At 38.2% G+C, this 25327-nt stretch overlaps 2 protein-coding genes across 2 annotated transcripts in view; one reads left to right on the forward strand and one right to left on the reverse strand.

Moving 5' to 3' along the window:
• The window catches only part of col4a6 (collagen, type IV, alpha 6), a 542265-nt gene that overhangs the window by 475645 nt on the left and 41293 nt on the right, over positions 1-25327 (forward strand). Inside the window, exons 41-42 of the mRNA XM_028815433.2 lie at positions 10643-10789; positions 20135-20251. Of these exons, the coding sequence (XP_028671266.1) occupies positions 10643-10789; positions 20135-20251 (264 nt within the window). The remainder of the gene's footprint in view (positions 1-10642; positions 10790-20134; positions 20252-25327) is intronic.
• LOC127529743 (craniofacial development protein 2-like) overlaps positions 1-25327 on the reverse strand; it is a 928907-nt gene that overhangs the window by 397626 nt on the left and 505954 nt on the right. The gene's annotated exons all lie outside the window — the stretch shown is intronic.

Consider the following 25327-nt stretch of genomic DNA (forward strand, 5'->3'; position numbering starts at 1 on the left):
AGGACTGTCCACGGTCTACTTAAAAACTGAATGACTGTCTTCATATAATGTTTTCGAATTTCTTTCTGTCTAGTTGAGATTTCTTTAAGGATTACAGTGTTCCTTTCCACAAAGAAATTACAGCAACCAAGTTATGATAACCAAGATAGTCAACAAATCTTTCTATTACCTATCTTGCCTAGCTATACAAATTTTCTTAACACACAAAAGACAAAATAGAAATAATTGGAGGTTAGTCTGGACACTCTGTTTAATCTGCTGAACTGAAAACAAGAAAAAAATATAAAGATGATTGCTGTGATCATCATTGCTCCACTGAGTTGTTTGTAGTTGTTAATTAATCCTTCAGAGTTGGAGACCTATCCTCTTCTAAAGTAGGTCCCGAAATGAATAAGGAGTGATTTAAATAACTTAGCAGCAACAATGGGTGGGGCTTGTGGCATATATACTGAAAGTTATATTATTTATATTCCAGCTGCTTCTCTTCCAAACTAGATAAAACAGAAACCATGTTAGCAATGGTGGTTCACTCTTCCTTGTCCCCAGTGATATAAGGTCACCCATATGCCCCAAAGTGTTTTTTTTTTCAGTGACCGTGCATTATTTGCTTGTAATGTTGTTTTAAAATTTTAGATAATAAAAATAGTTAATACTTTAAAGAAGGCAAATAAAAATTAATTTGCTGTGCCAGATTTTAAGTATGTTGTGTTGTGACAAAGGCAGACCTCATAAAAATAATGTACAACCTTAGTCATTGTGTGTACTTGCTCTGTTATAATGGAAGTATTACTGTAAAGTGTACTGGTATTAATAATGGAAATAATATCTAGTAGTAGGAGTATGCCTGTTACATTACCCACCAGGCAGATCAAATATTTTTATTTACAATCATAAACTACATTTTTAGTGCTGTTTCTTTTGTATATTGACTTTATAAGTATGCTCAGCTCCAAGAATTTTCTATAATTTTATATCAGGCTTATTTATTATGCTAATTCAGCCAGGTAAAATGAAATAAAATTTACTTATTTTTTGACTTGCATAGTCATATATAAATAAATAATTATGATGATAATATAAAGGAATTTAAATTAAAATGCAAATCACATAAGAAAAATTAGAAACTTGCATCAAATTACAGTTTTGTGCTAATATATCAGTCCATATACAGTATTATTGTAGTGTATGTTTGTTATTTTTAATTCAGTAGCTTTTAATTTCTAAGTAATGAAAAGTCAAATATCTCAATTACTATGCCAATAACGACCAAATACATTTTGTTTTGATAAACACTGCAAGTTTCTTGAGGCAGAATACTTATAACACAAAGGAACAGGAGGTAGTAACTTCAATGGCTACCTAGGTTCTTTCATTGACTTGTGGTTGAAATGTAATATTGGAAGATATTGGTCTTTTCTGTTATCATTCTATGAGGTGTTAACTGCTGTGAAAAATCCTTTACACAATTCCAGGTATTAGGTTGGGTGCCGTGTCTGTATTATATAAGACCGGAGTTTAGAGGTAAGGTAATATCCACTATATATGGAATCTGTACATTATAAGAATTTTGCTACTCTGTACATATAACAATATTGACCTGTGATCCTATAACATGTATTAAATTTAGTCTTACTGCTCATTGTTACTTGTCCCTCACATGGGCTTGTGCTCAGGTTATTGCACTCACAGCTACACAGAAAAATCACCTTACTTACTTAAGTACTTTTAGATGTGGTCAATGCCATAATAAAAATTTACATAAAAATAATTAGAACACAATAATGTGAGAACCTCAGCAAAACTATAGAAAGTTGGAAAGAGCACTGTTTTCATAGTAGCACCTCTGCCCCTAAAAAAACAATCAACCTTTGCATAAGCTAAATGTGTCATTGTCCTTCAGAAGCACTGAAAAATGTTATACAGTATATGGAAACACAAAATTAAAATTGGATTGTTATTTTATAAAATCAAATTATTATATTTGAAATGAACAGCCTCGACACACACAAAACGGTTTGGGGCAGCCACCCATATATTGTCCCTGGCTGCAAAAGTGTTTTGAAAGCATTCTCATGTGCATTGTTTTCAGTCCTGAACTGAACTGCCAGGATGTTGAAATGATGGCGACTTTAAAGGCCAAAACCGAAAGTTACGGTGTCTGTGGTGCCGGTGCTGGAAGTGGTGTCATTCATGGCACCGGAACAGGATGTGATGTCATTGACGGTGCATTTGGTAGGTTTTCCTTATCTGGCCTGTAGAGATAACAGAAGTAGGATTAGTGTACCCTGCCACCCCCTGGCCTGGTGGGTAATTACCTACACTTGATCCACTCAGCTTCCTCCTACTTGCACATGTGTGACATCTAATTATTTTGCATTTAGAATTTATTTATTTATTTATGTATTTATAATGCACTTTAAAAACAACATCAAGGCTGACCAAAGTGCTGTACAATAAAAAAAAGAAAACCCAACATATCAGACACACAAAACCAAAGGGTAAATGAAACAGAAACACATAAGAACTGAAGAGATTCTTAATAAAAAGTATACAGACAGCCAACATATCATACTGGGTTAAAAGCCAGAGAGTAAAAATGTGTTTTTAAATAGGATTTAAAGGCAGCTATCAAAGGAGCCTGCCTAACGTGCAACGGCAAATCGTTCCAGAGTTTTGGGGCTGCAACTGAAAAAGCTTGATCACCTCGGAGTTTGCATCGTGCCTTGAGAACACGTAAAAGCATCTGGTCTGCTGACCTGAGAGAATGAGACGGTACGTAAGGGTGCAGCAGTTCCGACAAATAAAGAGGGGTATGACCATTAAAAGATTTAAAAACAAATACAAGGACCTTAAAATGGATTCGAAAACAAATTGGAAGCCAGTGAAGGGAAGCCAAAATTGGGGTAACATGCTCATGCTTTCTTGTGGCAGTTAAAAATCAACACAGCAGCATTTTGCATCAGCTGTAGGCGAGCAATGGAGGCCTGGCTAATTCCAAAAAGAAGCGCATTGCAGTAATCTAGACAAGAGGTTATAAAAGCATGTATCACTGTTCCAAGGTTGCGTTTAGACAAAACAAGCTTGATTTTTGACTGCCGCCTCAACTGGAAAAAGCAAGATTTTACCACTGCGTTCACATGGCTATCAAGTTTTAAAGTGGAATCCTTTTTCATACCTAAATTTGTGATCATGGATTTCTCAAATTGAGGCTCAGTAGAAAGGTCGATGCAGGGGTCCCACTGGTGCTATTGGGTCTAAATAGCATGACTTCTGTTTTGTTCTCATTAAAATTTAGAAAGTTTAATGCCATCCAACTCCTTATGTCAATAAGACAATTAAGCAGGGGCAGGACAGAACATGGACCTTGGTGCTTCAGAGGGAAATAAACCTGACAGTCATCTGCATAAAAATGAAAGGAAATACCACGTTTCCGAAAAATAGTGCCGAGTGGCAGCAGGTACAAGGAGAACAGATGAGGTCCAGGATGGAGCCCTGAGGTACCCCCAGGGGAGGGCAACAGAGGTGGAAGTAAAATCATCAATGCTGACACAAAAACTTCTGTCTGAGAGATAGGACCTAAACCATTGGAGAGCTGAACCTGTGATGCCCACCCTCTGCTCCAGCCTGGAGATGAGGATCTCATGATCTATCGTGTCAAAGGCAGCTGTTAAATCCAAAAGCATAAGTAGTACACAGCCACCAGAGTCCACTGTTAAAAGAGTATCATTAAAAACCCTTAAAAGAGAGGACTCAGTGCTGTGGTGAGTTTTAAACCCAGACTGGAACCCTTCCAGAATTGCATGTTCGTCCAGAAAGGACTTCAGTTGGGTGTAGATGACTTTTTCCAAGAGTTTGGACAAAAAAGGTAGTTTGGAAATAGGCCTAAAGTTAGACATAACAGAGTGGTCTAGACCCGTGTTTTTCAGTAGTGGTTGCACAACAGCATGTTTAATTTTTTTAGGCACCACACTAGAGGTTAAATTACTATTAATAATTATAAGAATGGAAGGACCCAAGGTAGAAAAGACCTCCTTAAGAGGGACAAAATCAAGGGGGGAGCCAGATGGCTTCATACTGGAAACCAGCTGCTTTAAAAAGGGGAGAGTGACAGGCTCGAAGTGATCAAACACAGCCAAACAGGGTATTAAAATGGATGGATCATGAGAAGGTGGTGAAATTAGGGCCCTAGTGCTTACAACCTTCTTCAAAAAAAAGTAAAGAAATTTATCACAAGTTTCCCTAGAGGCTTCCAGAAAGACAGGTTCACGAACATTAAGTACAGAACTCAATGTGTTAAAAAGTACATGGGGGTTGTGAGAGTTAGAGCCAATAACTTCAGAAAAAAATTTTGATCTTGCAGCTTTCAAAACTTTCTGATAACACAACCAACTTTCTCTCAATATTTCAAAAGAAACCTGCAGCCTGTCCTTTTTCCACCTCCGCTCATCTCTCCTGCAATCCCGTCTATATGCACGGGTTTTAGCATTTAACCACAGCTCGGAGCAGGGCTTTAGTTGCCTGTTTTTTAATGGTACCACAGAGTCCAGTGCAGTTTGGCAAGAAGAATTAAATTGAAGCGTTAGCACCTCTGTATTGGAAAACACAGAGGGCTGTGAGGTCACTTCATAATTAAAAACAGCAGAAAACTGAGCCGTAGTGGAAGATTTAAGAGCACGGCAGTGCTGAACAGGTGCATACAGTTTAGTAAATTGAGAGAGAGGAATAAAATCAAATAAAACGGGCATATGGTCTGAAAATACTGCATCACCAATATCCAGATTAAGAACAGATACACCGCGAGAAAATACAAGATCCAGCGTATGCCCACATTCCTGAGTGGGACCAGTTACAGACTGAATTAGGCTAAAAGAATCAATTAAATCTAAAAAAGTCTTTCACCAAAGGCTTCTCAGTACAACAGACATGAATATTAATATCCCCCACAATTAAAACATAGTAGCATACCAATGACTAATTAGAACATAAGCACATTACAAAATTTTGACAAGTACATTCCATTCAGTCCAACAAAGCTTGCTATTTCTATACACCTAATTTCTCTAAAATAACATTTATTTGAGTTTTAAAATTCCCTAAAATCCTATTGTCTACCACACTACATTGTAATTTCTCCACGTGTCTATGATTCTCAATGTGAACTAATGTTTGTGCAAAAATTTCCCTCAAGTTTCCAACTTTGTTCCTGTATTCTTTTTGGACTAAGTAACAGCCTGGATCCACTGGATTAGTTCCTTTCATAATTTTAAAAACTCCAGTAATGCCACTTCTGAATCTCTGTTTAAACTGAAAAGGCTCAGCTCTTTTAATCTTTACTCAGTGCTCATACCTCTCAGTTTTTAATTAGCCTAGCCATTTTTTCCCTGGGCATTTTCTACTGCTGTTATACAGTATCTTTTTTGCAGCATGCAGAGCAAAACTGCAAACAGTACTTCAGGGGCCTTGTGTATAAATGGTGCATATGTAAAAAAATGTTGTGTACACCTTTTTCCACCCTCACATTGTGATTTTGTGATGTTTAAAAACTAAACTTGGAGTAAACTCATGCACATTCTCACGCCAGCCCAATCCATTACATACACAATTTTTCGGCTCAGTTTTGCAAACTGGCAACACCCAGCGTCAAAGCAGTGCTACTTCCTGTGTGTTTTCCCTTTATTTTTTAGATTCACATCCCTGACGAGGCTTTATCAAATACACTGAAATTAGCTGCATATCGTTTATTAGTTTAAGGCATCTGATTGTAATCAACCTGTAACCATATAATGGTGCACGGAATGGCCAAACTGTTCCAAATACCATAGCTGCTTTAGCGTTGATACTCTCAGTGCACCACTCAGAGTATTTTAACTTGCTTTATCTGAGTGTGAAATCACAGCTGTAAAGCAGCTGATCGGAAAGCTCTACAGCAGATTATGTTGAAAGTGGAGAGAATTATTCATCTTCTAGCCCACGCTGTCTCAGCCATGAGCGCAGTCTATTTGAACTTTTCCCATTCGGCAAATGCCTCAGAGCTTTTCCTGTAGGGACCCCGCGGTTCAGAAACAGTTTCATCCCAAGAGATATAAATGCACTCAATCAGTCCATCAAGTGCTCCCGGTAGAACTGTTTGTACTTACAATTACCTCACAGTAAATTTGCATCACAGTTGTAATATTGCACAACCTGACCCACTTATGCTTTCATATTGAATATTTTTCATTGTTTTTTATTGTATTATTATTATTATTATTATTATTGTTGTTGTTGTTATTTTATCATTTTATTGGAAAATGAATTTATGGAGGATTTGCATATTGAATTTCATTGTACCTTATAATAACAATAAAGGAGTTCCATTCAATTTAATAGAAGAGAGCGCATATTTACAGATGATGGCGACTGGCTTCTAAGTTGATTTAGATTTCCAAGCACTATCTTCTTAGAGTTCTTGATATTATTTTTAAGATGAAATGCAGTAAAATATGTATATTACATTTTACAGATACATTTTTAACTTCATTTAAATAATGTATACTGTTAATAATTAAATGTGTACGCATGGTGGCGCAGTGGTAGTGATGAACTTACGCCCTGTTCAGGGATTGTTCCTGCCTCGCGCTATATGCTTGCTGGGACTGGTGCGACCCTGGATGGATAGGTGGATGGAGTAATTTAAACATTTACTATGAAGATATTTCAATGTTCCTTAAAAGTCTTGAAGAATCGGCGTTCTAAGTTTACAGATGGCTTGACATTTATTACAGAGCTGAATGTGTGGCAATGTTTTACTTGGAGAAATAAAAGTAAGGACAGGAATTGGGAGTTAGTACATTTGAAAGAGATAGTACTGCTACAATAAATCATTTCATCGAGGGTTATACATGGCACAGCAAGCATCTTGCGAGAGGCAGTAACAATCTTTGGACGGGGGTACCAGCTCATCAATACCACTGCACCATCATGTCCCCATATTTTATAATGCTTTAATTCCTATCATCATGAAAAATTATATCAAGTATATATCTTAGTATTTGAATTTGTTCATAGAGCTGTAATATCATGAATGTAATGTATTCTGTGTCCTGTCGGCATAAGACAAAGCCTGTTTAAGAGGCATGTAATGATTCACACACATAGAGTACACAGAAGAACAAACACATAGAATTCAAAGTATTTAGCATGCTACTTTAGTTACGATTGGATTTGAGAAACTAGTAAATTAAACGATTTTAAGGTGACGTTTATGACGTTCTACTTTAATGAAAAAATAAACGTGATTAAAGTGGAAATTTCAAGATTGAAGTTGACACTTCTGCCTTTTTTTCCACCATGTCCCTATTTTTGTTTACATTTCATTTTCATTTCATTTTACTACTTCCATCTGTCACTGAGACAGTGGGCTATGACTCGCCTTTTCAAGGCGACTTTTATACTTCTTTTTACTTTCTCAAATACTGTACTAAGTATAGGAAAAGTATTGTAATCGTTCAAAAATTCATCCTCGAGATTTTGATGAATCTAAAATACCATTTTTGGAATTATGTCTGTGTGTGTGTGTGTGTGTGTGTGTGTGTGTTTGTGTGTGTGTATGTGTGTATGTAAACACGATTTCACTTAGGTCAACCAAATTTTTGTATTAGGTACAAAATGTAGATTTCTATCTACTTTTGAGCTATTTCTGCTAGCCGGAAGTGGTACTTTTTAATTCATGCAGCTGCAGAGACCAATTTATTCAACTTTATTTGTATAATAATTGTTTTGTTTTTGTTATTGATGGTTTTTTAATGTACATAATATAAAAATATAAACATTTTCTTGCGGTTTACTCCTCAGATATCCATCCCCATATCTAAGTATACAAAAAAAGTCTAGGGGAGATCACTCCCAATTTTTCATTTATTTTTATATATTTATTACTGTGCGACTTTCTGAACTAGAACTTTTGAGTTTCTTTGCCACTCTATGTCACTCGATCAACTTCCTTTTGTTGTTTATACCACTGCTTAAACCAACAAATACAGGTAAAATTCCATTATAACGAATATCTTTACAACGAAATTTTCATTACAATGAAGTATTTTTATGGTCCCGACAGCTTCCCCATATGACGCGAGTCTATAGAAATCTCGTTACTACAAAGTACATTCAGCAGATACTTTCATTATAACGAAGTGTACAAAAGACCTTGAAATGGCTGAATGAATCATCCATAGAGTAGTTAGTTCTGTGGCCGCACCTCAGTTGTGCACAGCAATCCCCAAAAAGAAACACTGTAATTTTTTTTCTTCCTTCCAACTTTCCTCGTACAGTTTTTTTTTTTTTTTTTGCCTTTTTTGTTTTCAGTGATACCTTTTACTTATTGCTCAACAACATTTGAAAAACATCCATTGGAATTGAACTCATTGTCACCCTCCTTTAGAAACGGCAGACACAGAAAAATGATAACAGTTCATATTTCTGAAAAAAGAAAAAAGACGTTGCCAGTGAATTCGGAATTTCGCCATTGACACTGTCAACTTTCTTGAAAGACAGAGCAAAAAAAGTAGAAAAATCTCGGGTTGCAAACGTATGTGAACTGCTGCATTTGAAGACGTTGATAAAGCCGTTTTTATGTGGTTCAGTGATGCTCGTTCAAGAAACATTCCTATTAATACGGCACTCATTCAAGAAAATGTGAGGTTTGTAAACTCTCTTGGGACCTCCCCCAACTAGACAGCAAGCTGAAGAGCGTCCCGAACTGCGATCTCAGCGTCTGTACGGGGCAGTAGCAGGCTCACAGATATGCTGCGTCTCTCCGTCAAAGTAAACAGAAAAGATCTCGATGGGTGATGCAAGGTTAGGAGCACGTAAATTGTAAATGCAGATACTGTAACAGAATTACTTGAGCACTGACCTGGCCACGATCCTGCCTGACTGCTATGTCTGTGTATAGCAGTGTGGCAGATCACGCTACAATAAATCACTGTGCCGTTCCTGTTTCAAGCTGAATAAAGCTGGTTTTGCTAAAGTACTGAGACTAAGCCTCATGTTTTGGGGTGCAAGACAGGGACTTATAGTGCGACCCCAATCTTTTATGATTTGCTTCTGTGGCGCTTCACTGCAGCAATGTGAGCCTCCTATTGCTCTGCCCCAGCAACAGATAAACAATCTTCCACAGACACTGCAATCGCGCTTCAGGACGCACTTCAGCGTGTTGTTCCCGTTGGGTGGGAGTGGGGGGCGGGGGGGGGGTGGTCTCAAAAGAGTTCAGAAACCTCACAATATGAAGAAGAAATAATGACTCAGCTCCTGACTGATAACTGTGCTGCCCACAACATGCTTCCACATTCAGATAATGTTCGCTTTGAATATCTCCAACCCGGTTTCACGGCAGCACTTCAGCCATTGGATTTGGGCATCATTCGCACCCTGAAAGTGTATTATCGCAAGGAAATGCTGAGAAAAATTCTCGTCAGCATAACTTGTAAGCAGGAGGAGATTAAAAGTAACACGAAAGAAGCTATTGAAATGATTGCAAACGCCTGGATACAAGTTAAAGAAAGCACTATAGTAACAAATACAGAATCTCATTACAACTAAATATTCGTTACAACTAAATATTTTTTAGGTCCCTGGGAGTTTGTTATAACGGAATTTTACCTGTAGTTTGTTTTTCCTTGCCTCCACTTGGTATTTGTTGAAATTCTTCTATTTTCCCATGCATTTGCTATTGTTTTTTCACATAACACTGAACTTAAGGGGCTATTTATATTGATTTGCATATTCAAGGAGGTGTAATTCTAGGAGGAGTTGGGGTGGGGTGGCAGGCGCGTGCATGTGCATTACATTTCATGCTAACCGGGATATAGTGGAAGAACGTGGAAGTTGACGAACGCACAGATTTATGCATCTGGATTTTTTTTGTACATACGCACATTTCTGTTTTTGTCCATACACCATGTTTTAGTGTGAATTCTACGCACGGCGTTATAAATGAGACCACAGGTGAAGATTCACCAGTGCGTTATAAAGCTTAACTGAACCATAATTTCATTTGACTTGTACTTTACACATCATATTATATAACCTAATATTTTGTTAGCATTCGTAAGGGCTTCTGTGCATTTCCTAAATGTAGACAGTAATTAGTCCACAATGACTCTTTGTTACATATTGTAATGTGATCTTTAAGCTAAAATAGAAACAAAACAATTGCTTGATTACAGTGAAATTTAAGGTGAATATTATTACACACATCTTTACAGAAGTTTAATTTGCAGGTAGCCTATTTATTTACCAGTAATTTCATTGACAAAAAACATTGACTTAGCCAGTAAAACCATTAGCAATATTAATTACAAAATTTACAAGAACATTCATTTCCACAGCAATCTCACACTCATTGTACTTAAACCTAAGGTTCCTGCTTTATAGAGCAATAAATTCCATGGAGGTGTTTTCTGCGATTCACCAAACTGATATAGCTTTCTTTTCTGGAGGCCTCTTGCAAAGCATTGTAAACAGTAGGGCAGGGTTCAAATGATCAAACTCCTATAAATTGGTATTGTACCATATATTACTATCATTTTAACAGTAACCACAGTAAACTTTCAGTATAATAAAGTGTATTATTTTTTCACTTAATCATGTAAATTTCTGATAGGACCATCTGGACCTCCTGGTTTACCTGGAAGAAGAATTCCAAGCAAGTACATACAGCCTTCTGCTGGGGATCCTGGGTTGCATGGAGTGAAAGGTTTACGTGGAGAAATAGGTGGCCCTGGGATTTCTGGACGGCCAGGACAGCCAGGTAATTTTTTTAAGATGATATACATTAGGGAATGTGTTTACTTGGGAATTCTGTAATAATTCAATTCAGTTTATTTTTGTATAGTTTTCTTCAGTTAGTGTAAGAGCAGAGCATTGTGACAAATATATCCATCCATCCATCCATTTTCTAACCCGCTGAATCCGAACACAGGGTCACGGGGGTCTGCTGGAGCCAATCCCAGCCAACACAGGGCACAAGGCAGGAAACAATCCTGGACAGGGTGCCAACCCACCGCAGGTGACAGTATAGATTTCACAAATTACTAAATACAAAAGTAGTACACTTAAAGACCAAGATTTGTTAAAACACACAGAAAACAAAGTAGAAACCAATTAACATAATTATAAACCAATCTCTGTCAATTAATTAATTGTTGAACTATGTCCAGTTGACAATGGAGGAGAGGAAAACAAAAACTCCAGGCATCAGAATCCCTGAAAAAAATAAACCTTTGGGAAGTCCACAGTCAATTGTGGGAGAGAAAGTCAAAGATAAAGTAAGACATAATCACAGTCCTGGAGACCTACAGTGGACCAACTAGCTGCCCACCCCCTCCTGGACATTTTATAGTCGAGTCCATGCTGGGCCATCCAGTGTAATGAAAGTATAATTTCACCTGATGATTCAAACGATCCTTTATCTGAGATGACTTTTCCATGGAATGGAGAACCACTTTAAAGTAGAACAGAGCCACCAAGTGCCACATCAAAGTCCCGAGATGCTGTATGCACAGCTAATCAGCAGCGCTAGTCAAAGTAGTTAATCTTCAGCCCGGATTTAAAAGCTAAGACTTGAGGGGTACCTCTTATATAAGCAGGCATTTCATTCCACAGCTTTGCGGCCCTTTAACTAAAAGCACAACCTCCCACTGTTATTTTATTAATCCTTGTAGTCATAAGTAGGCCCACATCTTGAGGTGTTAATGCGCATCGGGTTTGTAAGTAAAAATAGGTTCAGATAGGTAAATATGGCCTTATAAGACATAGGTTGCCAGTGCTAAGACTTGAGAACCAGAGCTATAAGCTTGAACTTTGTGATTTTTGTAGTAATTCCTACAGCAGCATTTGGAATTAACTTAAAGTTTCATAAAGAACCATTTGAACATATAATAAATAACACATTGTAGTGGTCACTCCTACTAGAAAAAATGCATGAATGAATTTCTCAGTATCTGGCATATTTAGAAAATGTCTTCATTTTCCAACATTTTTAAGATGGGAAAAAATATTTTGGATAGTTTTGTAATGTGAGATTTAAACAAAATAGGTTGTCTCAAAAATAACACCAAAATTGGTATATCCAGTTGAGTTGAAAGTGACAGTGTTGTTCAGTTCAGCATCATTTAGCTCAATAATAGTTAATAATAGTTTTTTTCTATATTCAGAGATAAGTAATTCTCACCCATCCACTCACTGACACAAGGATGCCAAATATTTGGTCTAAAAAAAGGTATAATTTGGTGTTGTCTGCATATATGTGAAATTATGTTTTCTAATGATATGTCCAAATAGAGACATTGAAGTGTTTAAAACTATGAAGTGTATTAGTATAGTGGAAGTAGACCGTTACTTTAAAATTAGTTCATCAAGAACATGGGGACACAGTTGGAAACTTGTTATGAGTAAATTTCACACCTACATTAGGAAGTTTTTCTTTACACAGAGAACCTTAGACACATGGAACAAGTCACCAAGAAATGTGGTAGACAATAGGACTTTAGGGACTTTCAAAACTAGACTTGATGTGGATAGTTCTGGTGAGCTTTGTTGGATGAACTGTCACTTTGGCTGTAAGGGTATGGTTTGACAATATTCACATAGCATTCTGCTTCCTTGATATTTTGGCCATTGTTATGTTCTTTTTATTCTTCTTTCGGCTGCTCCCATTCAGGTTTCCACAGTGGATCATCTTTTTCCATATTTTCCTGTCCTCAGCATCTTACTGTGTTACACCAATCACCTGCATGTCCTGTCTCACCACATCCATAAATGTTCCCTTAGGCCTCCCTCTTTTCCTCTTGTCTGGCAGCTCTATCCTTAACATTCTTCTCCCAATATGCCCAGCATCTCTCCTCTGCACATGTCCAAACTGATGTAATCTCACCTCTCTGACTTTGTCTTCCAACCTTCCAACCTGAGCTGACCCTCTGATGTATTCATTTCTAATCCTTTCCATTTTCCTCACACCCAATGCAAATCTTAGCATAACTAACTCTGCTACCTCCAGCTCTGTCTTCTGCTTACTGGTCAATGCCACTGTCTCCAACCCATATAACAAAGCTGGTCTCACTACTGTCCTGTAGACCTTCCCTTTCATTCTTGCTGATAACCGTCTGTCACAAATTACTCCTGACACTCTTCTCCACCCATTCCTCCCTCCTTATCTGCACTCTCTTTTTCACCTCTCTTCCACATTCCCTGTTACTCTGTTCTGTTGATCCCAAGTATTTAAAGTCATCCACCTTCGCCAACTCTGCTCCCTACATCCTCACCATTCCACTGACCTTCCTCTCATTCACACAAATGTATTCTGTCTTGTTCCTACTGACCTTCATTCCTCTCCTTTATAGAGCATATCTCCACCTCTCCGGAGTCTCCTCAACCTGCTCCCTACACTCGCTACATATCACAATGTCATCAGCAAACATCATAGTCCAAGTGGACTACTGTCTAATCTCATCTGTTAACCTGTCAATCACTGTTGCAAATAAGAAAGGGCTCAGAGTTGATCCCTTCCACGTTGAAATGCATCTGTCACTCCTGCGGCAAACCTCACTATTGTTACACTTCCCTCGTACATATCCTGTACAACTCTTACGTACTTTTCTTCCACTCTTGACTTCTTCATACAATACCACAACTCCTCTCGAGGCACCCTGTCATATGCTTCCTTCAGGTCCACAATGACAAAGTGCAATTCCTTCTCGCCTTCTCTATACTTCTCCATTAACACCCTCAGAGTAAACATTGCATCTGTGGTGCTCTTTCTTGGCATGAAACCATACTGTTACTCACTATTCATCACCTCCCTTCTTAACCTAGCCTCCACTATTCTTTCCCATAAGTTCATGCTGTGGCTCATCAATTTTATCCCCCTGTAGTTACTACAGTCCTATACATCCCCCTTATTCTTAAAAATCGGCACCAGGACACTTCTTCTCCATTTCTCAGGCATTCTCTCACTTTCCAAGTTCCATTAAACAATCTGGTTAAAAACTCTATTGCCATCTCTCCTAAACACCTCCATGCTTCCACAGGTATGTCAACTGGACCGACAGCCTTTCCATTCTTCATCCTCTTCATAGCTGTCCTTACTTCCTCCTTGCTAATCCGTTGTACTTCCTGATTCGCTATCTCCACATCATCCAACCTTCTCTCTCTCTCTCATTCTCTTCATTTATCAGCCTCTCAAAGTACTCTTTCCATCTTCTCAATACACCCTCCTCACTTGTAAGTATGTTTCTTTATCCTTTATCACCCTAACCTGCTGCACATCTTTCCCAGCTCAGTCCCTCTGTCTAGCCAATCGGTACAGGTCCTTTTCTCCCTCCTTAGTGTCCAAGCTCTCATACAACTCATCATACAGATTTTCTTTAATCCTCACCACCTCTCTCTTCACCTTGCACCTTATCTCCTTGTACTCTTGTCTACTTTCTGCATCTCTCTAACTATCCCACTTCTTCTTTGCCATCCTCTTCCTCTGTATACTCTCCTTTACTTCCCCATTCCACCACCAGGTTTCCTTTTCCTCCTTCCTCTGTCCAGATGTCACGCCAAGCGCCCTTCTTGCTGTCACCCTTACTACTTCTGCTGTAGTTTCCCACCTATCTGGTAACTCTTCACTGCCACCCAGTATCTGTCTCACCTCCTCCCTAAACTCAACCTTGCAGTCTTCCTTTTTCAACTTCCACCATTTGATACTTGGCTCTCCCCTCACTCCCCTCCTCTTCTTGATCTCCAACGTCATCCTACAGACCACCATCCTATGCCATCTGAATACACTTTCCCCTGCCACCACTTTGCAGTCTTTAATCTCATTTAGATTGACTCTTCTGCATAGGATATAATTTACCTGTGAGCATCTTCCTCTCTTCTTGTACATTAGCCTATGTTCCCATCCTTTTCACAAAATCCACTATCATCTCACCTTCTTCATTCATCTCCTTGACACCATACCTATCGTCTACTCATCTCCTCTGTTCCCTTCATTAACATGTCAATTGAAATCCGCTCCAATCGTCACTTTCTGTCCCTTGGGAACACTGTCCAAAACTTCATCCAGCTCACTCCAGAAGTCGTCTTTCTCATCTATCACACTCCCAACTTGCAGGGAATATGCACTAACAATGTTCATCATTACTCCTCCAATTTCCAGCTTCATAATCATTACTCTGTCTGACACTCTTTTCACTTCCAAAACACTCTTGACATACTGTTCCTTCAGAATAACCCCTATCCCATTTCTCCTCCCATCCACACCATGACAAAACAATTTGAATTCACCTCTGATCCACCTTTCCTTACTCCCCTTCCATTTTGTCTCTTGCATGCACAATATACTATATCAACCTTTCTTCGCTCCATCTTATCGCCTAACTCTCTCCCCTTACCAGTCATACTGCCAACTTTTAAAGTTCCTACCCTCAGTTCCACTCTCTTTACCTTCCTCCTCTCCTCTTTCTTCTGGACACATCTCCACCCTCTTCTTCTCCTTCTTTGGCCAACAGTAGCCCAATTTCTGCCAGCACCCTGTTGGCTAATGGTACTAGTGGCAGTCATTGTTAACCCGGGACTCGACCAATCCGGTATGGAAATCTGTGTTGTCACCCGCATGTTGATCTGGCAAAATTTTACACTGGATGCCCTTCTGACATAACCCTCCCCATTTATCCGGGCCTGGGACCAGCATTAAGAAACACACTGGTTTATTCATCCCCAGTGGCTGGGTTGGCTATTGTTATCAGTAATACATAATTAAATGTGTAACTTAAATCCTTTATTGTTTGTTTTCTCTGTCTGACTCCCTAATGTTACATTTGTAAAAGGGAATGAGGGAGGGAGTGCTAAAGTATCTGATCACAGAATGGTAAGTGTAAGGATTTTAGAGGTTTTATTATCGTCTACTCAATAAAGAGTATTAAACAGGAAAATAGATCATTTTAGGACCTTACACAATGAAACAGATTGTTTCAAACATATATTTGGCTCAATAACATAACCAGTGACTAAAACTGATTTTGGGATTGCTGAAGTTGCTCCAGCCCATGTAGTGAAGCCTAACAAGGTTTTTGGCAGAATAAAGCTGTCAATTCTCAGTTTCCCACTCTCTGTCATTTTCCATCCATCCATTATCCAACCCGCTATATCCTAACTACAGGGTCACGGGGGTCTGCTGAAGCCAATCCCAGCCCACCACAGGGCACGCGCACACACACACACACACACACACACACACACCAAGGACAATTTAGAATTGCCAATGCACCTAAACTGCATGTCTTTGGACTGTGGGAGGAAACTGGAGCACCCAGAGGAAACTCACGCTGACACAGGGAGAACATGCAAACTCCACACAGGGAGGACCCGGAAAGTGAACCCAGGTCTCCTAACTGCGAGGCAGCAGCGCTACCCACTGTACCACCGTGCCACCCCTCTGTCATTTTGCCAGAAATTTTGAGATAAAAAAGCAGTTGCAGAGTGAGATTAAAATGTCTGCTTTTTAAACTTAAATTAAATGCTTGACTTGAGATGATTGGCTCATTTAATAGAAAAAAAATATGTTGTCTTTTTTTAAAGTGAATATTGTGATTTATTTTTAAAGATAAAGTTAATCGAACAACATAACACTCAGTGTTATACAATGGTGTTCTATGAATGCTCAGTGACTCTAACCTGTAATGACTTTTTTTAATCAAAGCATCAACTTTTTTTTTTCATCATTGATGCTGTAGCTGTATATGAACCAAACAGAGCTGGTCAAAAGGCATGAGGCCTAAACATGACAGGGGACTTGGCCTAACATTGCAACATCCCCTTGGCCCATGAGTTACATCAAAGAAGCACAAAACTGGTGTAAATTAAGACCAACAGAGAAACCCAGCAGTCCCTTTCATTCCATCCATTCATGCACCATACTGCATTAGAGTCCAACCACCCAGTTTATCAAGAACCAGAATCAGAAGACTTTATTAATCCAATATTAAATGACTTAAGTAATTTAAATAATTACTTACTCATATAGGATAGACTGGCATTATCGATTTTGCCAGGCTCTCACCCAAGCCCTGGGTTAGCTGCTGCCAGACACTCATATTGCCAGCTACAAAGTCTCAGCTTGCTTGACTGGGCCATCTCATTGGAATGCAGTTTTGCATCTTATCTGTTAAGATGATCAATATCAGACCTTGTAACATCACAGGATTATCTCTTGAAGGTATGAGCTGGGTGACTAGTTCTGAATAAAACCCCATAAATCAAGGATGAGCAACATTGATGGACAGAACTTTGCACCAGTGGTCAACCTTGAGGATGGACTTATGCACACCCAAGGAGCCAAAGACAAGACCCCTATTCCTTCTTTTAAAAACATCAACCACACCCCAAGTAACTTGAATTTGATGTGATTTGTAACCCTCAATACTTTTCTTCGGTTTTAGGCACATTTGGAATCGTAAACTATCTGTAATGATTTAAAGAAGTATAAACATTCTCTCCTCCTTCTTATGGTGCTCTAAAGTGGAGATGCAGATTGCAGCTGCATCTTTGTGAAAGGCTAGTGAGTTTAAATATGTGAGGGCTATACTGGGGATTTGGATACTCTATTGAGAAAAATGAGAATAAGGTCAATGTGGTACCCTTCCACGATAAAATACATTCATATTACATCAGAGTATAACTTTGTTCACTTGTTTTCTCTCTTTTGTCAACTCCTTATTATTGTGTTCTTGTTTCTATTTTTGTATTTTACCACACTGACACAGATGGAATTATTGCATTGTGATAGGAATAAAAATGCTCAGAAATTAAAATATGCTCCCTCCTCAGAGTTTTTAGGAGATTCTGCTAAGTACTGACTCAGAATATGAAATGTATGGTGGGTTTAAGGGGGTTTGAAGCTGGCACTTCTGACATGGCCTGGAAGGGGGGACAGGATGAGTTTGGAAGCATAAGTATAATTTCATTCCTTCAGGAAGAAACTTTGGGGGATTAAAAGCATGTTTTGTTAGTCTCAGTGATAAGACGACAAAAAAAAAAAAAAAAAGTCATGATCTGGCTACTGAGAGAAGTGACCAGAAAGACCTGACCAGAAATGATGACCTAACCAGAGAGTTAGTGTAACTACTAAGATTAAATTACATCTGCAATCAACATACACGCATTCAATGTGTTGCTGATATTTGTCTGCTTTCAGAACTATTCGATGATCCCGGTTGTATGTTGACAAAAGCCACATCTGTTTTTTGCTTGCAGTTTGTGGAACTAACTATGACATTTACAGATTAAAACTTATTAAGCCTGCTTTCCTGTTTGCATGTTTTATTCTGTTTGTTTTGCTGACACCTGAGAAAATGAATTCTATTCTCAGCTAGGTCAATCAAAAATGTAAGAAATACAGTACATCTAGAAAGTATTCAGAGCGCATCACTTTTTCCATATTTTGTTATGTTACAGCCTTATTCCAAAAAGGATTAAATTCATTGTTTTCCTCAGAATTCTACACACAACACCCCATAATGACAATGTGAAAAAAGTTTACTTGAGGTTTTTGCAAATTTATTAAAAATTAAAAAACTGAGAAATTACATGTACATAAGTATTCACAGCCTTTGCTCAATACTTTGTCGATGCACCTTTGGCAGCAATTACAGCTTCAAGTCTTTTTGAATATGATGCCACAAGCTTGGCACACCTATCCTTACCCAGTTTCGCCCATTTCTTTTTGCAGCACCTCTCAAGCTCCATCAGGTTGGATGGGAAGCGTCGGTGCACAGCCATTTTAAGATCTCTCCAGAGATGTTCAATCGGATTCAAGTCTGGGCTCTGGCCGGGCCACTCAAGGACATTCACAGAGTTGTCCTGAAGCCACTCCTTTGATATCTTGGCTGTGTGCTTAGGATCGTTGTCCTGCTGAAAGATGAACCGTCACCCCAGTCTGAGGTCAAGAGTGCTCTGGAGCAGGTTTTCATCCAGGATGTCTCTGTACATTGCTGCAGTCATCTTTCCCCTTTATCCTGACTAGTCTCCCAGTCCCTCCTGCTGAAAAACATCACCACAGCATGCTGCTGCCACCACCATGCTTCACTGTAGGGATGGTATTGGCCTGGTGATGAGCGGTGCCTGGTTTCCTCCAAACATGATGCCTGGCATTCACACCAAAGAGTTCAATCTTTGTCTCATCAGACCAGAGAATTTTCTTTCTCATGGTCTGAGAGTCCTTCAGGTGCCTTTTGGCAAACTCCAGGAGGGCTGCCATGTGCCTTTTACTAAGGAGTGGCTTCCGTCTGGCCACTCTACCATACAGGCCTGATTGGTGGATTGCTGCAGAGATGGTTGTCCTTCTGGAAGGTTCTCCTCTCTCGACAGAGGACCTCTGGAGCTCTGACAGAGTGACCATCGGGTTCTTGGTCACCTCCCTGACTAAGGTCCTTCTCCCCCGATCGCTCAGTTTAGATGGCTGGCCAGCTCTAGGAAGAGTCCTTTAGGTTTTGAACATCTTCCACTTATGGATGATGGAGGCCACTGTGCTCATTGGGACCTTCAAAGCAGCAGACATTTTTCTGTAACTTTCCCCAGATTTGTGCCTCGAGACAATCCTGTCTCGGAGGTCTACAGACAATTCCTTTGACTTCATGCTTGGTTTGTGCTCTGACATGAACTGTCAACTGTGGGACCTTATATAGACAGGTGTGTGCATTTCCAAATCATGTTCAATCAACTGAATTTACCACAGGTGGACTCCAATTAAGCTGCAGAAACATCTCAAGGATGATCAGGGGAAACAGGATCCGCGTGAGCTCAATTTTGAGCTTCACGGCAAAGGCTGTGAATACTTATGTATATGTGCTTTCTCATTTTTTTTATTTTTAATAAATTTGCAAAAATCTCAAGTAAACTTTTTTCACATTGTCATTATGGGGTGTTGTGCGTAGAATTCTGAGGAAAAAAATTAATTTAATCCATTTTGGAATAAGGCTGTAACATAACAAAATGTGGAAAAAGTGATGCGCTGTGAATACTTTCCGGATGCACTGAGTGTGTTTTAAAAACAAATATGAATATCACTACAAAATTCATACTGTATCCTTGTATGCAATTAATTTTCCAGGTTTTAAAGGCTACCATGGTAACAGAGGAATGACTGGAAGGAATGGCCAACCTGGCCAGCCTGGTCCGGTGGGAGATTCAGGACCTCCCGGTATTCGTGGAGTGCCTGGAGTTGAAGGTTGGCCAGTTTTATTTATATGTACCTATTATTATACTGATGGAAGAGATTCAGTAAAAAAGTTTATATTTACTTTGAAAAGTCATTATTTTTACCTTTCAATTAGCATTTTTTTTGCAAGTCATCATTCCTTAGTTAGAAAAATATTGTAGTATTAGAAGTAATGATGAATCCGCGAAGAAAATTAATTAGAAAATTAACAGCAATTAATTTTTCTAAAATAGATAATAAAAGCAAAATTGACTTCATTAAAAAATGTTTATGAGTCCAAAAATAAATCCACATGGTTGCAGGCTAAAATAACTGCCATCTTGCTGTGCAAACATGAACAAAATAAATAATCTCACTCACTCACTCAATTTTTTTTTTTTGATTTTTGGGTAGTTTTAGATTCCCAGCAGATTCAACATTACATTTTTTCATCTTCTCGTTTAATGTTTCTGTGTTGTATGTAGTCCTATTATTTAAAAATATTTTTTAAGTAGTCACTAGCTTTCTTTTTGCGTCAATATGAACAAGTATAATTCTTATTAGAACTAGGTAGAGTAAGAAGTAGACTACACTTTGACACTTTTTTATTATTTATTTCTGGTAATAAACTAATGACCCACTAAACATTTTTCATCCTTACAAATTAGAAATTTAGAAAGAGCAGTCAGAAAATTTCTAATATGAGTTTTAGGACTGTAAAAAACTGCATTCAAGAAAGGCAGGCATATTTTGGAGAAAGCCTCAATGAATACATGTTAATAGTCATATTTAGCAGCAGTGTCTGTTTAGTAGTTTTAAACATCTGCTGCATATTTTCGTGTTTTTTAAATGATAAGACATATTTTTTAGTCTGAAACGTGCTGAGGTGACATCTACATAAAGGTCCATTAGGGTATTTCCTTGTTCTTTCCAGAAACTTAATCTATTTTCAGTAATGGGGGTGTGATTAAAATGGAGCATACCAAGAACCCGATAAGATAAAAGTCAAATAAACAAGGTAGGGTAAAAAGAAGAGTCAACATAACAACAAAAAGTGTGGACAATATAAAAAAAAACTATGCCCCTCTAAGCCAATCAAAACAGTCTTAAGCTAGCTAATCAACTCCTCCCTAATTCCTGTACTTTTCCTTCAAAACTGTATTGCCCTCCTCCCTGCTAGGACAACCTTAACTTTGATCCTTTCAAATCTCCAAAGCTCCTGTTTAAGGACACAAAATCCATTATAAGGCTTATAAGGCTACTTACTCCCTTGAGTACGTCATGGCACCAGTCCAGTTTATTGTAAAGCACATATGGGTTATCTCTCTTCCCTCGAACACTACAGGCCCCAGGATCCTCTTGGGGAATCTTAACTATTACACGTGTAATAATATTGCTGTGGATTATTACTCTTGTTGAGTATATCGTATATCCAATGACCTCTTAGTTTAACATCCGGGCAAGGTAAGGGTATCTCAGAGATGTGTACTGTCCCACACTTCCTGCTGCATCAATAAGGGTCTGGCTGTAGATCGCCAGTGGCACACCTCTTTATAGCCGCTGCAGTGTCCAGACCCTGTGACATTGTACAAGGGCCTGTGGCTGAAAGGGTGAATTTGAGAGTCTAGGCTCAATGATGTATTGAAAATATACAACTGAAGGTCTGTAACCTAACTGTTATGTTTGTACCAGACCCTCAGGTACAGGAAGAAAATCACAAGGTCAACACATCAGACTCCTCACGTGTGCAGTATTTTCTTTTTCAAATTAGTAAAGAAACACTTTCAGAGTCTTAAAACCTTCTGACAACTCCACTTGGTCTGTCTCTCCCAGAGAGCACTGACCGCAGCATTTGACTCCACCAACCAGTTGCTGCTTTTCTAATCATTGCACTTGGACTGTGACATCTTAGAGTGCCTTGTATGGCTGGCTATTAGTCATGTTTCATGGATATAAAATTATAAGTGAAACTGAGTCCCATTTTTTTCCTGTTTTCTTATGAATTCTTTGTATTGTATTTGTGTCTTGCAGTGAGTTCAGTCCACCTTCTATCTTAGATGGATATACCAGCATACAATGTTTAGTTAATTTAGAGCTGATAGGAAAGACATAAGATTCAGAGCACTGCAATAGGACCATGAAAACATTAAAACAGCGTGAAAATAAATAAATGAACTGGCTCAATTTTATCATTTGGTTATTTCTAATCCAATATTGTCAATAATAGGTCAAAGTCATTAATAGTCAATATTTTGACCCTGAAATCCAAATCACTGTGTTCATATAACACTCATCAGACTGTAGGCCGATAATAAAAATAAAGTGCCCATAACTAGAGATTAGGAATTTTAAAATGTTGGAATTTCTAGCTATGAAAACACTGTATCAAAAAAGTGCTTTTAATCTGTCATAGTATTGTAATAATAATAATAATAATAATAGTAATTATAATAATTCTTTACATTTATATAGCACTTTTCTCACTACTCAAACTGCAAACTCCACGCGAGCCCATGTTCTCCATTTTATAGTATTTATTTATATATTTATAGTATTTTACATTGAAAGCAAATTAATAAAGCTTGTGTACAGTGGACATTCCATCCTGATGTTGCTTGTCAGCGCTGATACGACTCATATCATGTCAGAGTTTAAAGTGTGTGGGCCTTGCCAAGATTATATGGAGGAGGTATAGTCTGTCATGGACTACATCTAACAGCATAACCTAGATCAGTGGTTCCCAAACTCAGTCCTGGAGACCCACTGTGGCTGCAGGTTTTTGTTTTACCATATTCACAATCAGTGATAATTGATAACAATTGATATCATTTAATTCGCCAAACATTTTTCTCTTCTTTTTCTCTGTATTCAGAGAAGCACATAAGTATGATTTTTACATTTATAAGAATTTAGTAAGTGATTTTGTTGTTTTCCTATTATTTTGACCTTTTTCTGTGTAATTTGTTCCCTGCATTGTATCCTAATAATGACAAAAAAAAAATAAACAGAGCAGACACTTGGGCTACCAACACTGAAAGATTAAAGGCTTCATCTACTTCCGCATCAGACCCACTATTTAGTGAATAATGGATTAAATAACTAGAACACCTGGAAAAACAGAATGAAAATTAAGATGAAAATATTGTTAAAAGGTAAAAAAAGAAAACAACTTCATCATGACCATATAACAGCTTAGTAAATGTTAATAAAAATTTACCAAACTTAATTTTATAATGTGTACATTGACCCCAGAACAGAGAAACTGGGAAATAACAGGTCACTTAATTAGGCCTGGAGTCCAATTAAAAACCTAAGTTGGTTAGAACAAAAACCTACAGTCACAGTGGATCCCCACGATAGATGAATAAAACATCTTACATAGTCTAAACTTTTTAACTCTTTTATATATACTGTACCTCAGTGACGTCCTGTTTACAGCTCTCACAGGGTCATATGGTACAGTGTGGACACAGTTCCCATGCCTTATTTATTTCATCTGCAACAATTTACTACTAAAAATATTCCAAAATAGTTTTAAATTATTTTGTTTGCCTAAAATGGATCGGGGTGCTAGTAACCCTGTGATAGAGTCCCTGAATTTGGTAAATTGTCAGTATTTTTACATGTGCACTCTAAGTGAAGTGCTGACTTTGTAAACAGCACTCAAACAAAACAGCACTTTTTTCAGGATTTATTTGTATCTATGTTATGTATGTCTATATGTGTGTATATATATATATATATATATATATATATATATATATATATATATATATATATATATATATATATATATATATATATATATATATATATGTTATGTATGTAGATATGTATGTCTGTTACAGCTGAGAAACAGGGATACGAGCAGTGAACATCAATGTGAGGCAATGCAGAGTGATACTTCTGTTACCTTGAGATCCTGAAAGTTCTGGGCAGAGATTTATAGATGGACAGATGAAGGTGAGAGTGGATGTTGAAGGTGAAGGGTGGCAAGCAGCTATCGCAGTCTACACAGAGTTAAACAGCACAAGCCACATTACCTGAAACAGCTTTTTTCAGAAGCAAAAGTGGACAATAAAGCACAGTAGTCACTACAGATTCATTTCTATATTGATTCTTATTACTTATGTTTTAATGAGTTTAGGAAGTAAAGATTTAAGAAAAGAAATGCTACAGTGCTTATCAGCAAAGAAAGCCGTTAAGAGAACCCATGTTATTCATGGTAAGTGACTAGTCAGAGAAAGACTGAGAGGCATGAACCAGGGAAACAAGCGATGGATAACAGTGTGAGGATGTCCAGAGTGATACTTCTGATGCCTTCAGATCATGAATGTTTTAGGCAGGGAATTGTAGAGTGGCAGAGCTCAGATGAGAAGGAGTAAGTTGAAAGTGAAGGGCGTCAAGCAGCTATAGCAGTTGTACAGAGCGAAACAGCACAAGCCACATCACCTGAAAAGCTTCTTGTACAAGTAAAAGTGGACAGAAATACAGAAGATTTCACATACTGTATGTTCAGTATCTCTGGACCGCAATACAGTGACTATTGCAGTGTGTAACAGGAGTCATACTGAACTTGATTTACAGTAGTAGTATATAAAATTCAGTTCAAACGAGTTTTCATCCAAGACTAAGTCCTAACAAAGATTAACTAAAGAAGAGGAATGATCAGGTTTAGTAGCTGGAGAACAGGAAGAGGCGGGTCCTCAGGTGGAAATGGACTCAGTAGGGGGCGTGGGATGAGGTTTAGGCGGGCTTTTCTTCTGGAGGTTTTTGGAAGACAGACAAAAGGCATTAGTGCAATTAATCAACCGCAGACTCAGCGTCTTACTCCCACCTAAACCCTTAGACTGCTTCCCCTGAGCACGTGTGTGACAAGCAAAGGTGCGTACACCTTATGAGCCCCAATTGCAGCGAAACACATGTTGTGTACTCTTTGTATTATTTGGCAGGTACTGTATCACATATATATTTATATATATGACCTTTGTTATGTGACAGTGTTAGTTGAAAGTCCCATGTATACAAGAGTTAAGAAAGATTGTCTTTAGAATATCAGTCAGGCCACAGCTTTGTGATCTTAAATTGCATATCATTCCATAGTTT

The sequence above is a fragment of the Erpetoichthys calabaricus genome, chromosome 12 (genome assembly GCF_900747795.2).
Source record: "Erpetoichthys calabaricus chromosome 12, fErpCal1.3, whole genome shotgun sequence".
Classification (NCBI taxonomy): domain Eukaryota; kingdom Metazoa; phylum Chordata; class Cladistia; order Polypteriformes; family Polypteridae; genus Erpetoichthys; species Erpetoichthys calabaricus.